Consider the following 14,732-nt stretch of genomic DNA (forward strand, 5'->3'; position numbering starts at 1 on the left):
TCGATCAAGATTTCATTAAATGCTTCTGTGTAAGTCATCCAAGTCCCCCTAACCTTCTTCACATATCCAGAATCAAGCTGCTCCTGAGTTTTTACATAACACAGAGAAATGTTGATTATCTTGTCAGGTCGATTCAGAGTAGAAATGGATTTTGTTCAATACAGAGCCAATGGACTGGAAGAGATATGTTTCACACCATGTTTGTAGTTTTCCCTCCTGTAATTAACAGCACAAATCTAGCAGAATGTTTGTTAGCTGTCTGTAGCAATGGCTGATTCTAATAAATAGCAGGCCTCACAAAACAACTCTGCCATCTTTGTTATTAATTACCAACACTGGAGAGGGTGACAATGTGCACAGTTAATTACCATGTAATCTTTTTTTTAACAAATTCAGCATTACCCCAGATTTATCTTGTTAGTGGGGGGGAAACCTCAGAAACAGCACTTACACCATTGTGGGACACAAAAACTCCACTGAAACCCAAAAGGTATGAAATTCATTAAGGCTCATCAGCTTTTTAAGCAGGGGGACCCACTCTACTTACTTTGTGGCAGGGAATCTCCAAGATTTAGATAGGAATTGAATTAATGTGGTGTTCAAATAAATGTAATTGCAGATTACAGACAAGCTTTGCAAAGGGAATCACTGCTGAGTTTTCTGTCTGAGAGTGCAGCAACATCTGTTTAGAAAAATAAAAGCTTGTTGAAAGAAATCCTCAGGCAGCTTTTCTTTTTTTTTTTTTAAATTACACTCGCAGTTTATCATCACACTACTCATTTTGCAGTCTGCTGTCAGAATTATGATGAAGAAGATGAGAGATGACAAACAAAAACTGTGCATTAGTAGGTGTCAAAGTAAGGTCAGGTTTTGAATGCCAGAAGAATGCTAATTAGAAAATGACTGTTACACACAATGTGAGAAAACCTTTTGTAAGCAACTTTATCTTTTACTTAGACACATACACATACACACTCCTGTCGTCATTTGATACACAATAGCTAGAGTGTTTGGCAATGCTTTGGCGGGAGCTCAAAAAATCTATTATGCAATTGGACAGCGCTGACTGTGAAAAACCATCTGGTGCTCTCAAGGATCCTCCATTCAGTGTAATAATGGGGAGGACTCCAGCTCAAAAGGAGAAAGACCTCTTCTCGCCTTGTGAGTCATGGAACGTGGAGTCATGGGAAAAAGCTGAAATTCTTCCTGCTGATTTATGGAAATTGAGAAGCTAAGCTGGGCGTGGACCAGCCTCCTGGCTGAGGTCAAGTGGTTGTAACAAATCCCCTTTCTGTTCTGATAATCAGTTCAGGTGGGATTCTATCCCTCTGATCAGGTCTGTGTTAACCTAAAAGACACTCGGATCCCCAGAAGTGACTGCTTACAGCCATACAAAGTATTAAAAGGCAGTTTGTATCCAGCTAATAAAAGCAAGGCAATCAGCTTGGCTCTTCTGAAAGCCACCAGACACCTCATTGCTTGCAGCTGTTCTTAACTCACTTTTTTGTGATCTTACTCTGGCACTGGAAGCCAAAACTCCTTACAGTGCACTTTTATATTCAAATTACACCAAAATTCCATAATCTGCCACAGATGGAGCGCGAGGTTCCTTCTTTTGCCTGCTCTTGTCCAACCAGCCAGTAAAACCATGACCTGCCGCAGCTTTATGGACCCTCTTCGCTGAGTTTTGTGCTCAGTCCTTGGCCCGCTGCCAGAGAAAGCCTTTCTCACTGTGGGAAATGTGTAGAGATGTAATGTGGAGGTTGCCTGGGAGTTAGTCAACGGTCTGCACTGTAAAGTAAGAAGAGGCTGGTGTGTGTGCGTCAAATCCACAACACCACAGCCAACTCTGATCATGGCACACTGGAACAGCGCTCAACTTTTTATTAGCAGTGCAGCCCTCAGGATTTTCCCTTACCTGCACCTCAGCTTTGTATAACAACGTTCTCGTACTGTACCTAAATTTGCTGAGTCTGATTTATCCAAGAAAGGAGTGTGGAGCTTGCCAGGTGGGAGTAGCTTTTTGTGTAATAATAAAAATAAAAATCTATGGAAAGAACAACATTTTTTGTGTGCCAATGAAAGTCTGTTACTTATTCTGTAAGCAGGGGCGATACTGCTGCTGCTGCTGCTACACTTTGCTGGTTGGCTGCAGGGTTGTCTGGTGTGAGTTACAGTACACTAATTTAAATTGTTTGCTCTTCATAGAGAGGAAGAACTAATGAAGAATGTGATCCTTTGCCATCTTTGTGTCACAATGGATTTACAGAACTGTGAAAGCTGTTTTTCAAAAAAAAAAAAATTTGAGTCCATATATACAATACACGCACGCACACACACACACGCATGCACACACAATTCTTTTTGTCTTACTTTCACTGTACTCCGCTGTATTGGCCTCGCTGGAAGGCTCAGCCACATTCTTTTGTCTTTTTGTGGCTGCAGTGCTTTGGCTCCAGCCAGAGACTCCTCTACTCCCAAAAGTACTGTCAGATATTTCCAACTTGAAGCACAGTGCTGTCTGTCAGTAGATAAATAGACAAATAATCATCAATAAAGAGTTTGACAGAACTGAAGTATAAAAGGGTCTGATAGAAGTACTGTGGCCGATGGACCAGCAATAGTTGCCTTTCAAAGTTTGTTGATTTCTTTCTTTCTTTGTCATGACTTTTTATTGGACTCAGGAACAAGCTCTGGCCCTTTGTAAAAGATTAATTCACGAGTGTTTTTTGTCTCTGTTACATACTTCTGAGAATGCACAAGCTTAGCTTCCTGCTAGGGCTGCTCGATTATGGAAAAAAATCATAATCAGGATTATTTTGGTCAATGTTGAAATCATGATTATTTAACACGATTTCTCATTGTCTTTTGGAAAGATGTTGCATTTATTAAACTTAAAAAAGGTGAAACAGGTAAACATATCAACAGTGAAAACACCTTGTACCGTGACATTTCTCTTCAGACTTTTGCCATTTGAACCTTTTTTTTTTGTTCATTCAGAACACAAGACAAAATAAGAGTTTACTTGCAAAACGTAATGTGCAAAATAATCGTTTTTTTCCCCGATTATTCGTGTTTGTCATCATCAGGAGCCAAAATCGTAATCACGATTAAAATCTTGGTTAATTGCACAGCCCTACTTCCTGCTGATGGTTTAATGATCAGTTCTCACATCATGATGACATCAGAGGCCTCAGTCTCAGTTGATTGGTTTGTAACTGTGGGATAGTTGTGATATATTTTCTGAAATGTTCCAATGGCATGTTATGAATGTACTCTTCTGAGTTAAGTTGATACATTGGACCAATATTAGCATTTTGATCAACATGGGACGTCAGGCTGCCAGTATTATTTTACTTCAGAGCTTCAGGCATGTCAGTCTCACTCTGCCTCAGCCTCTCAACTGTGCCTGACCCATGTTGGGCTCATCATTATGAGCTCATGTTGTGCAGCCAAATGATTTTCAAACCTAATTTTAAATTCTGATCAAGAGTCCAACATTCCCAAACCCAACGAACATGTTGGCTCCATTAAATATATGTTAGATGATTCACAGGACATTAACAGTTTAAAAGAGCACCAGCCCATGTTTAAAGGAATAGTTAAACATTTTGGGAAATACTTGCTTTCTTGCAGAGAGTTGGATCGATAACACTCTGTACAGTAAATATGAACCTACAGTCGGAGATGGTTAGCTTAAGTTAGCATTAAGAATGGGAACAGGAAACACTGGAAACAATCTTATGTTTTTGCATGGACTAAACAAACCAGTCATAATAAGGTACTGGTACAGTAGGTGGACTTTTTAAAACATGGACAGATCCAGCTAGCTAAGTCACCCTGTTTCCAGTCTATGTGTTAAGCTAAGCTTAGATTGGTCTGATTGGTTAAAAGAAATGCCATTAAACCAGAGCACGTTTTCCTCCCATCCCCGAATGCTATGTGGAGTAGCCAGAATTTTTTATCAGGATTGGTAGTTTCGCTTTGCCAGACCCTCCTCCAAAGTGCACTGAGGGACGGTCTGGCAAAGCGAAACTACCCCAATCCTGATAAAAATTCTTACAATTTGTTGGATTCCCCTTCCTCATCATTGTCAACAAGGCCTGCATAAACTCAGTGAAGTCGGCTTTAAACCCTGCTTAACATCAATTCTACCAAATGTCTCTCAGGACGTTTGCAAAGAGAGATTTTAATCCTCATGTGTACACTCTGGCTGCAGGCTTGAGCGTGTAGTCAGTCAGTATGGCTCGCTTCATGGTGACTTGTTTGTTTACACTGATACTCTTCTTTTTTTTTTCATTGGCTGCTGACCGCGCCTCTGGTTTACTTGTTCTGCTACCGACAGGGCAACACAGTTTGTGGTTAATGACTTCACACTTGAGGGGAATAGACGATGTTCTTTCCTCATAGACAACTGCACATGACTCTATCTACTCTATTGTAGGCCTTGATTGTGAAAAGATTAATACATTTTGTAACCAGCTGGCATGCTCATTTGAGACCACAGGGCATGAAGGTGACCATTAATTACCCTGTTGGGTTTCACTTGTTTCTGTATAATTGGTTTACTGGTTTAATTAATGCAAGATTGTTCTAAATTGTTTTGTCACAGTGCATTGGTGACAAGAATTAGACAAACTGCCAAGCAGCTGTGCTGCAACAGTAGATACAAATGGCATTGGTCTTGTGTAGAAATTGTAAAGTTTCACAGCTATTAAGTTTGTCTTTGTGAACTCTTTTAAACTAAACCTTCAGGGTCTTTTATAATTTATTTTATTTCATAAGGAAACAAAGTCAGTTCCTCTCTAAGGCAATTGAAAATAACATAATTTCAGACCCTGTGGTGTTGACCGAGATTCTCTTGAACACAATGTAATAAACTTTCCAACAACAAAAATTAGATTGAGTTTGACCATTCATTTAACACTTAATCAAGACCGACATAATCTTTTTCTGCAAAGCGCATCATTTAGCATTGTACTTTCCTGTGGCTTTGTGATCAGAATTTAAAAAAGATAAGATGCCATGGTAATTTCACTTAGACTTCTTGTTGGATGTGCAACACTCTTAACATGTTTCTCTTTCAACAGGGACACAAAGGCCATCCTGGTCCTTCTGGTCTCCCAGGTGAACCTGTGAGTACTTCAATTCTCTTTAATCAGGGTTAAAGTTTGATGTATATCATACATTTTCTTATACACTATGTAGAATGTCTCTCTCAATATCCTCACCAGTTTACCAAGTTGTAATGTAGCTCCCCTTTGAGCTACTCAGTAATAGACACATCAATAATTCCATTGTTTATAATTGTAGCGCCCCCTTAGGTCAATACGTATCACGGGAAAGTGCTAGAATGCAATAATGCAATTTATAATGCATACAGTAAACTCTGAGATAAGATGCATCATTGCCCCTTTTTTAAAATGTGATCAACAGTGTGTGAGTTGAGAGTGTGAATTTTATTGAGGGGTAAAAAACAATCAACCAAAAAGGATTTTCTGAACAGCGGTAGAGGCATCTGAAAACAACTAAAATGTGATTTCTCTGGTTTCTCAGACACAATCCCTCCTCTGTCTCTTTGAAGTGCTATCATGCTGACTAAATCCACTGCATGCTGTTTGTCTGTCTGTTGGCCGCACTGTTAGCTGTATGTCAATGTATGTTTACCTATCGAATAGAAGAGCCAAGAGTCTCCAGAGACAGTTCCCTTAACACTCCAGCAAATCTTTCCATTTAAAGTTACAAAACAGGAGAACATATTAACACAGACACATCGGGACGTTAAAAAAAGAAGCGTGGGGTGGTGGGGGATTGGTTCGAGAGAAGAGCCATTAGTTGTTCGGGAATCTTGGCGGGAAAAGAGAAGGAAAGATTTTTGGCAGAGGTACAACTGGGCTAAACAGTTTGGACACCCCTAGGTCATTACTTCTCCCTATCGCCCCTCCTCCTGAGTCCAGATCCAGTGTACTATCTTTGAGAAGAATGTGCTGTGTCACAACGGAAAACTAAGAAAACTTTTCCTGTCTCCTCCAATGCTCTCTCTCTCTCTCAACTCTTTTCTGTGGAAAATGTAATAGCACATGGTTTAACATGCAGAACAGTCAGTTATGATTGGCCCTGTAATGCATTCTGAGCCTTGTTAATTTTTTTTTAGTAATGCCGGTTTGATTGTTTTTCATTCCAGTTGAAGATAACGGGTGACACCTTGTGCCAGAAAGACATTTCTTCTTGGTCACTAAAACTCCCGATTGACTATTAATTTAGTGGAACTTGTATATTACTCAAAGGTTTCCTGTGTAGTTTTCTTATGAACAAACGTTACTCTACCACAACAAAAGTGTTAAATGCATTTTATTCCTCATAAATAATTTTAAAAACCACAACCGCACCATATAGTGCACCATATTTACCCTAAAATGTATTGATGAGAGTGACATTTATGGACTATATGGTGCCTTCAAAAACTCTCACAGTGGATACAATTTTCATGGCATATACACTACCTTTTCCTAACAATCCCACAATGCAATGTGTTGCATTTTTTATGGATGCAATTATTGCTCTTATGCAACTCTACACCTGTCAGTGATGATTAAGTGTCCAAATCTAAAAACGATTGAGTGTCTGTTATATAGGGAGAAGTGAATGTGTAAACGAGGGAGTGATTTTGGACATGGCCCATGTTCGCGCCAGTTGGCAGTCTTCTTCCCTGCCTTCGACTAGAACATTTCTACGTTTCTTTGCGTGCTACTGCCACCAATTGTCGATCAGTGGAATAGCGTGGTTTGCGTGCACAAAACATTGGCTATATCACCCTCTGCAGTCAGCAGGTTTGTGTAAAGCATCACCTGTGTGCTCATGCACATACTTGTGTGTCCTTGTACTAGTACAACATAAGATATGATCAAAACACGTAACTACCAAAACTACCTATCCAAAAAGACAAAAACCAAACATTTTAAGTGCCCATTTTTTGGTCAAATGATTTGATGTACTTGGTTATCAGACCAGTCAGATAAACCAGATAATAATGTGTTTATTTGCCAGGGTCTTGCATTACCTTACTGTTGTTTTGCAATAATAACCTTCCTGCTGTACAATATTCCTTTTGATGCAACAATGCTTCCATCAGTGCTAATACTTTTACTGCTGCTACTATGACTACTGTTTCTCTGTGGCCATTTACAAGATTTCTCATGTAATTTGTAATAATACATTCACTTTTTGATCTCTCATAACACATCAGTTATCTGGTATTTGGCAGAAACACAACTGTCAGCAGTGTATAATGACTGTGATGAACTTTCAGTATACTGTGCAAGCAGCCTGTAATTTCTTGCATGCCTTCACTAACTAATCCCGTTTTACTCTTCCCATACATGTAGAATTTAACATTCCTCTCGGAGGGATGCATTTGGTTTGGTCTCACCACAAGGAAGGAATGACTCATGTATTATACTTTACGTTGATGAAGATAATCATATTAAGGCAAAACTGTGCTCAAAGTAGTCCTGCTGTAACAGCATGTGGCTCGTCTGCATTATAATAGCACTCACTGTCGAATTAATGAAATGGTTTGAGTGGTAATGTTTATAGTGGCGCCTCTTTCTTTAGGCAACACTGACTCGACTAAACATAAGGTCTTTATTGAAAAGCTGAGAGATGTAAATTCCTCTGTAGGACCAATTGGCTGTTGTTTATTACTTCATAAATAAACGGCTTCATGAATAAAGGGCTTGTTTTCCATTTTGATCAGTCTTTCTTAGCTTATTATCATTACAATCAGTGAGGCTCCAACAGAAACCATGTGTGCATAAAAGAAACCTTATTTCCTATATAATACAGCTTGCCTCCCTCCATCCTTCCTTCGTTTAGTCCCTTTAGTGCTGATTTCTCTTCTGTCTCTCTCTCCACAGGGTAAACGGGGAGATGATGGAAGCCCTGGGGCCAAAGGCTATCCTGGCAGGCAGGTGCAGTAAATCTAGTGTTGCTGTGCTGGTTGAGCAGGGCCACACACACACACACACACACACACACACACACACACACACACACACACACACACACACACACACACACACACACACACACACACACACACACACACACATGCAGAAGAAGATACAATAATAAATGGAGGCTAGGATATCATCTCTATTATGAATTCAGCTTTTTGAAAATATTTTAGCCTGTTAATAAATCAAATTACAGCTAGTAAGTTTTGCTCACTGTCAGAATGATGAATAAAACGGGATATATTGGTGAAACACCAAATCCTTGTGTGTTTTCTGTACCTACAAAATAATCTCATTTAAAGATATTGAATGCCGGCAAAGAACCTCAGCCATCAGCATCTCAGTGTCAGGCTCAAAGAATCTAATTTGGTCAATCCAAATAAAAAGTTTGTTGCAGCTGAATGAAAGGAAAAAGGTTCTAAGCTGTTGAGAAGCACCTGTGGTTGAATTTAAGCGACGGATGCCTCCGGTCTAGCGAGGAAATAAAATGTCAAAAGGTTTCCACTGTAAGCACTGCTCTGAAGACAGAAAAGGTAATAAAAGTGTGACGAATGCCACAGGTTTCCGGCTACAAATAAGCTTCCTCTGTCCTTCCAGTGAGCGTTATTCCTTGCTCCGCTTCTAGGAATAGTGTTTAACTTTAAAGCTGGGGAGCATTAGAGTTTCTCTGCATTTAAAATCGGTTTCCTCTTAGCTGTAAGAAAACTTAAACTGCTGCTTGCTCACGTGTCCTTTCCCGAATGTTTATGATAAGCTAGAGTTCAGGCACAGGTCTCAGTGTTTGCCTCTGTGCTTTAGCGCAGTTACTATGTCTGAACTCTGATCTCTATAGACACTTGGTTGTGTGTGATGGATTAGGTTTTAGCACCCCCTACCATCTGTGGGCTGTGAATCACCAGTGCTGTATGTTTATGTCAAGGCGTTGTACTTTGCTGTGGGGTATTCTTCTGAGCTGAGAGTTGATCTTTAAAGTTGCAGGGGAAGATTTTCTGTGGTGGTGGATTTGCTGGCTGTGTCTCTGAGAAATGAATGTGAATGCTGCTTTAAGTTTTGACACCACAAATGCAAACATCTGGATGAATGTGCTTATCATGAAGTAGTGAGATTTTTTTTCTTAGTATTTCCACTTAAGTACTTTCACAGCAACACTACTAACGTTCTGCCACTGTTTGTAACCACAGAAATTTGTTTTGTCATGTATTACATTTAGGGTTTACCTGGGCCTGTAGGGAAAATGGGGCCGAAAGGAGTCAGGGTAAGTAGATGTTGGAAAAATTACAGCTTTGGCATGGATTTGTGTTATTCAACTCTTTAAGGCAGTATGTTTGGTAATAAAAAGGTGCTTTGAAAGTAAATACTGTATATCCCTCACTGTAAGACCTAAAGTCTTTAAAGCACCCTCAGAATTAATTATTATTATTATTATTATTATTATTATTATATTATTTCATGTTCTTGTCATGCACCCTAACTCAGCTTCCACTGAAGGCCACAGGGGAGAGAGGCATGGCTCTCCTAGTAGTAAAGCTTCTGAACTTTCACTTTCTTTAACAAACTGTGAAATGCCTGCTAAATGAATTACCTAACCAGTGTGGGTACATGAAAAGGCCAATGTCATAAACGCCACTCTCCTGCCCTTGTTCACTCCATGATGATAATGACATATGGTTTTGTTAGTATATTTAAAGTACTGTAAGAGCAATTAACTCTGGCTTTCTTTAAATCCCTTCCGTGCTTGCTGCGCTTGTTAATGTTAGGCAAATATCATAAAACTATATTGCTCTGCTGTCAAGCATAACCACAATCAGTTTGAATGTCAGCTTCTCGTTGAATGTCATTGTAATTTGTATTTCTGCCCTGTTTTCCACTTTTTCTTCTTCTTCCACTGAGCAGGTTTAGCAGAGAGTTCTTCGGAGATCCCTGATGTGAGGGTATGTGCCCTTGGACTACATCGTGGAAGCCAGCACCATGCAGTCCATGGGCATATACACTTGCCTCAAGGCTTGGCTCTACAAGACCACTCCACCGTAGCAAAAAGCCTGTGGTGCTGTAACGAGAAGAAAGCATCACAGCTGAAGTATTTGTATATATTTTTAGACGTGTTAGTGTTATTGACATCAAACCGTTCTTCACAATGTCCATCATCTCTGTAAAGTCTCATTGTCCACCTTCTTTTGCTTTTCCATCTATCTTTGCCTTATCTGTTCCTCCACTCCATCTTTTATTCATTTCTCTAGGGTCACATTGGCATCCCTGGGCTTTTTGGCCTTCCTGGTCCTGATGGAGAGAGAGTGAGTATTAGTGGCTGTGAGAATAAATGCCTACTGAGTTGTATTATATGACTGCCCATGGACCGAAATGAAGGAGTGCAGGCACGCTTAACCAAATCACTATTATAAGCCCAGAGTAGCACAGGCTCCTTCATACTGTATTGGATTGAGCCTGGGGGCAATAACAACCTACACCCCAACCTCTCCTACTGTTTTGGATAAGGTCAGAATGTAGGAGGTGGATTTAAATTTATTTAAAATCAACCAGGACTCAAATTCCCATTAACCCCCAGAGCTGTGGATCAGAACAGTGGCACCAAATGTCTCAGGAATTTTGATGTTTTTTTGTTGTTTTTAGCTACTTTAGCCAAGTGAGGCTATGACAGTGTTGGCCCCTCAGTGTGTAAGTGAGTCTGGTCAGTTGATCCAAAACTTTAAATAGAACATGTCACAAAGATTGGGATTGATTCAATGAAATGTACTTACAGCATGGTCCTGAGAGGATGAATATCATCTGCTTTTTGCTATAACAGGATGACTTCTATCAGCCTGTGCTTTGCTGACATGGCATGCTGCAAAGCTAACATGCTAAGGTTTCATTTAGCAAATTAGCATTAGCATTCAGCTCAAAGCTCAGCTAAGCTGAAGTGCAGCTGAGGATGACAAAGTACACTTCAGTCTGAACGTTGAGCCACAATGTAGAACTTGAACCTGAACCTGACGAGCTGAGTCTGATTTGTCCTAAAATGACCATCCTACAGAAGATGAACTATTATGTTTTGTTTGTTAAAACAAAGGACCATTTAGTAGCTGATCTTTCGACAATATGGCATAATCTTCATCAGCAGATGACATTTGCTAATTGTGATGGAATTGTACATTTCCATTTTGTTTCTGAGGACTTTAAGGACCTCTCATCCATTTTTGCTTAAAATCTTATTTTTCGATGATTATATTATTGAAAGCTCCAGAACACCTAATACCTGTGAATGGACCTGCTGTTGTCAAGCTCTAGAACTTTGAAGCTCAATATTTCTATTTTTCAACATGTGATAATGATCTGAGAATAGAAAATTTGTTTCTCCATTTTTGGTCCATACAACAATTTAGTTTTCTGTTGTGTAAGGAGCATCATAGCCTCCTTATCCATTTTTCTCTCTCTGTCTCTCAACTCTTGTTTTCTTTCCTGTTTCCAGGGAATTCCTGGCGTTCATGGGAAGAAGGGCAAGATGGGTAGGCCGGTAAAGTTTTCTCTCAACATACTTCTCAGAGAACATTTTTAATGCAGCCTCATGAAAGTGCGGGTGTTTGTGTTGATCTATGGGCTATTACTGTAGTGCAGAGCTCCTTTTAAGTGCATTACTCTGACAGAGACTCTAGTTCAGTGTGAAGCCCCTTTTGGCTTTAAATCTGCAAAAAAAAAGTTCCGGCAACTTCCACACTGGCACAGTGATAATAGGGATTACTATAGGGATTGTTATAAGGGGAGAATATGCACCATACATCGTGTAACTGAATGGGTTGGAAATACAAATGTTCATGTGTCAGCAGATTGTATTTAAATTCTCACTTAGATCCCTTTTTACAATCAAAAAATCCTGGCCCAATATTAAAGTCAGTGACTCGTCATCTATGAATCTTTTATGATTAATTTTCTCTGGCTTAAGTTGATTAGTAATATGTTTAAGAGTGTGCTTATTACTGTGCTTGTTTCATGTAACTGATATGATAATGTGATGTGTCAGTTGTGGGTTTGGATCTCCGGAGTCTCTATCCACAGATCAGGGAAGTCTATCGTCATTGGCGCCTGGAAGTACATTTCCCATCCTTCCAGGCTTACACGGAAAATACTAATACTGCATATAACCACTTGTGTAAATCTGCTGTTTTCCCAGGCCTAGTCTGGTTGTACATGTTTTTTTGTTGTTGAAAATATTATTTTTCAGAAGCGGTCAGTGACTGAGACCAAAAAATGTGCTCATAATAGCCAAGTCATGAACAAGCCATTTCCCATCCTCTGTGGTAAAAAGTGAGGTCAGTCACTTTACGCAAGGAGTTTTTTCTGTCCTGAGTCAGCAGTAATGCTGTTTAGCAAAATCTGGAAAGACACACAAGAGAAGGAGTTGGCATGTTTGATCCACATGTCCCAAAGGCCCAAAACAACACGAGCCACAAAAAGCTGAGACTGTTTGTATTTTGTGAAGTGGTCTTCCAAACTTTTTTATCTAATAAATGCTATAGTTTGTACAAAGCACAATGACATGATTTCCATCGGGCCGATCACATAATGAAAAGGGTCTCGCCAGCCACGCTGAAAGTTGTTGAGAACAAAGCATGTGTTTCTGATGAATCCAAGTCAGTTATTGACATTTTTGGAAAAAGGCAAATGTTTCCACATTTTTTTGTGGGGTTCATGTTGCACCAATTACTGCTCATTACTTTATCCACATTTGCCTAATGTTCTAAATCAGCAGTCTGCCACACAAAAAGTCCTATCACTGCCATCTCTTGAGGTCTTCATTCTTTCAATTGATCTTTTTTCTTCTCTGTCTGCAGACAGACGATGAGAGATCTCTGCCATTTCTCATTAATCTAAGCATAGCCTCCTGTAGGCGAGTGCTGAGCTGTGACGTTGGTTGCATGTTGACCTTGGCACATTGACAAGCACACGTTGAGCATGTGGCCTCGTCGCTGCATCACGCCTGTTGTTCTCCCTCTATAATGGAATTACGAGCACCAAGGGGGAAAAAAAGGACACAGTCATCAGTTTATGGGCCAAGCAGCTTTATTCGGCCATTTAGGCAAGTCCTGGGGGTTTGGTTTGCGGGCTGCCGTGCACTGCCTGCCAGCCCATGCACAAACAGACACTCGGTCGCTCGGAAACACTCAGCCGTGGAATTTCCTGCCGGTCTCCCAAGAATGAAGCGCTGGGAGCACAATTTAGGGGATTTGCTTGGGCTTTGCTCTGCAAACGTCTGTTTTGGGAAACACTTAGTTGATCCTCTGTGCATGGTGTGCTAACTTCACTGACAAACCATGTGATATCTAAATAAGTTCCAGTGTTTTGACGGTATGAACATGATAAAGCCACTCGATATCCCCTCTGGTTACATACATGACCGTCCTGTTTGTTTGTGTGCTCAGGGGTTTCCTGGTGACTTTGGAGAGAGGGGACCTCCTGGCCCTGATGGGAACCCAGTAAGTGAAATTATGTAGATGAATGCACAATTTGCTGACTCTTGGCACAGTACAAATCTTTATGCCTGGCCCTGAAGTCCACAAAATTACACCCGACTGAGGTTTCACCAGGTTTTAGATTTTTGTCATATATATATGATATATTTTATAATATATATTAGGTTATGTCATATCCAAATGCAGTTTATCAATACAATGTGCTTTACAAGAAATGAAAAATACACTCATTAAGGGAGATGCAAAAAGTAGACACGTTACACAGTTACAGAGTTGGAGCTTACTTGCACATTGTTTTACAGCACGACTGACTGTGAGGCAAGTCTGTGCCATCATTCAGTAGCTCACTCACTCATCGTAATTCATACTGATACATATATGAGGGCAGCATCAGCAGTTTCACTTGCCTCTCCTTTACTTTAGTTTGACCCTCATTGCTCGTGATTGACAGGGTCAGCGTTAGATTGTGATTGGCTGACCTCTGCGAGCCTCCTCCAGGCCTCATTTCCTCTGCCTCCAGAGGGAAGAGGGGGGCTGAATTCATCTCTTTTCATTCATAGAGGAATAGAGGAGGCGACAGGAAGGCCACACTGGGCTGAGTGTCATCCATCTGTCCATTGGATGCGTAGCTTGGAGAGGATGTAGGCATGGCATGTGGCTGCGGGGTAGATCATTTGGAACAAGCGGGTCTGTGTGTCAAGTGCCAAGTGCTCACTCACTATGCTAAAATGAGTGGAGAAACACATTACTCAGGATATTGAGGGAGGAAAACACTAGTTAACAAACAAAATATAGAAACATTCAGTTTACTATCATGTGTATCCTCCCCCTACATCTCTACACCTCTGTCTGACTATGTGCTTGTGTGGCATGTCTTCTTTTTCCCTCTTTCTTTGTCCTCTCCCTTCCTCTTAGGGTGAACTGGGATCTCCTGGCCCATGTGGAGTCCCTGGTCTTATCGTGAGTGTTCTTGTGTCCTTCTCACTGATTTTATAACTTTATGTTTTATGATTTTAAACACTTTGGTACCTTGTTGTTTTATTTCTTTTTATTTAATTATTTGTATTATTTCCATCAAGAAGTAATACATATACCAGCATACTGTGTAGTTTCTTACTCCAATCATACCTTACCTTGTTGTTTTATACATATATTGTTTTTTCTTTCTCTTTAGGTCCCTCTTTTTAATCTATTTTTTTTGAAAAGGCGCTGTATAAAAGCGTTTGATTCCTTACTCACTATTCTTATATCT

General features: G+C 40.1%; 1 protein-coding gene across 1 annotated transcript in view; it reads left to right on the plus strand.

The window, feature by feature from the left end:
- The window catches only part of col27a1b (collagen, type XXVII, alpha 1b), a 68,429-nt gene that overhangs the window by 25,240 nt on the left and 28,457 nt on the right, over positions 1 to 14,732 (plus strand). The window contains exons 8-14 of the mRNA XM_078251306.1: positions 5,091 to 5,135; positions 7,917 to 7,970; positions 9,226 to 9,270; positions 10,253 to 10,306; positions 11,482 to 11,526; positions 13,430 to 13,483; positions 14,396 to 14,440. Of these exons, the coding sequence (XP_078107432.1) occupies positions 5,091 to 5,135; positions 7,917 to 7,970; positions 9,226 to 9,270; positions 10,253 to 10,306; positions 11,482 to 11,526; positions 13,430 to 13,483; positions 14,396 to 14,440 (342 nt within the window). The remainder of the gene's footprint in view (positions 1 to 5,090; positions 5,136 to 7,916; positions 7,971 to 9,225; positions 9,271 to 10,252; positions 10,307 to 11,481; positions 11,527 to 13,429; positions 13,484 to 14,395; positions 14,441 to 14,732) is intronic.

Source organism: Sander vitreus, chromosome 5 (assembly GCF_031162955.1).
Source record: "Sander vitreus isolate 19-12246 chromosome 5, sanVit1, whole genome shotgun sequence".
Lineage (NCBI taxonomy): Eukaryota > Metazoa > Chordata > Actinopteri > Perciformes > Percidae > Sander > Sander vitreus.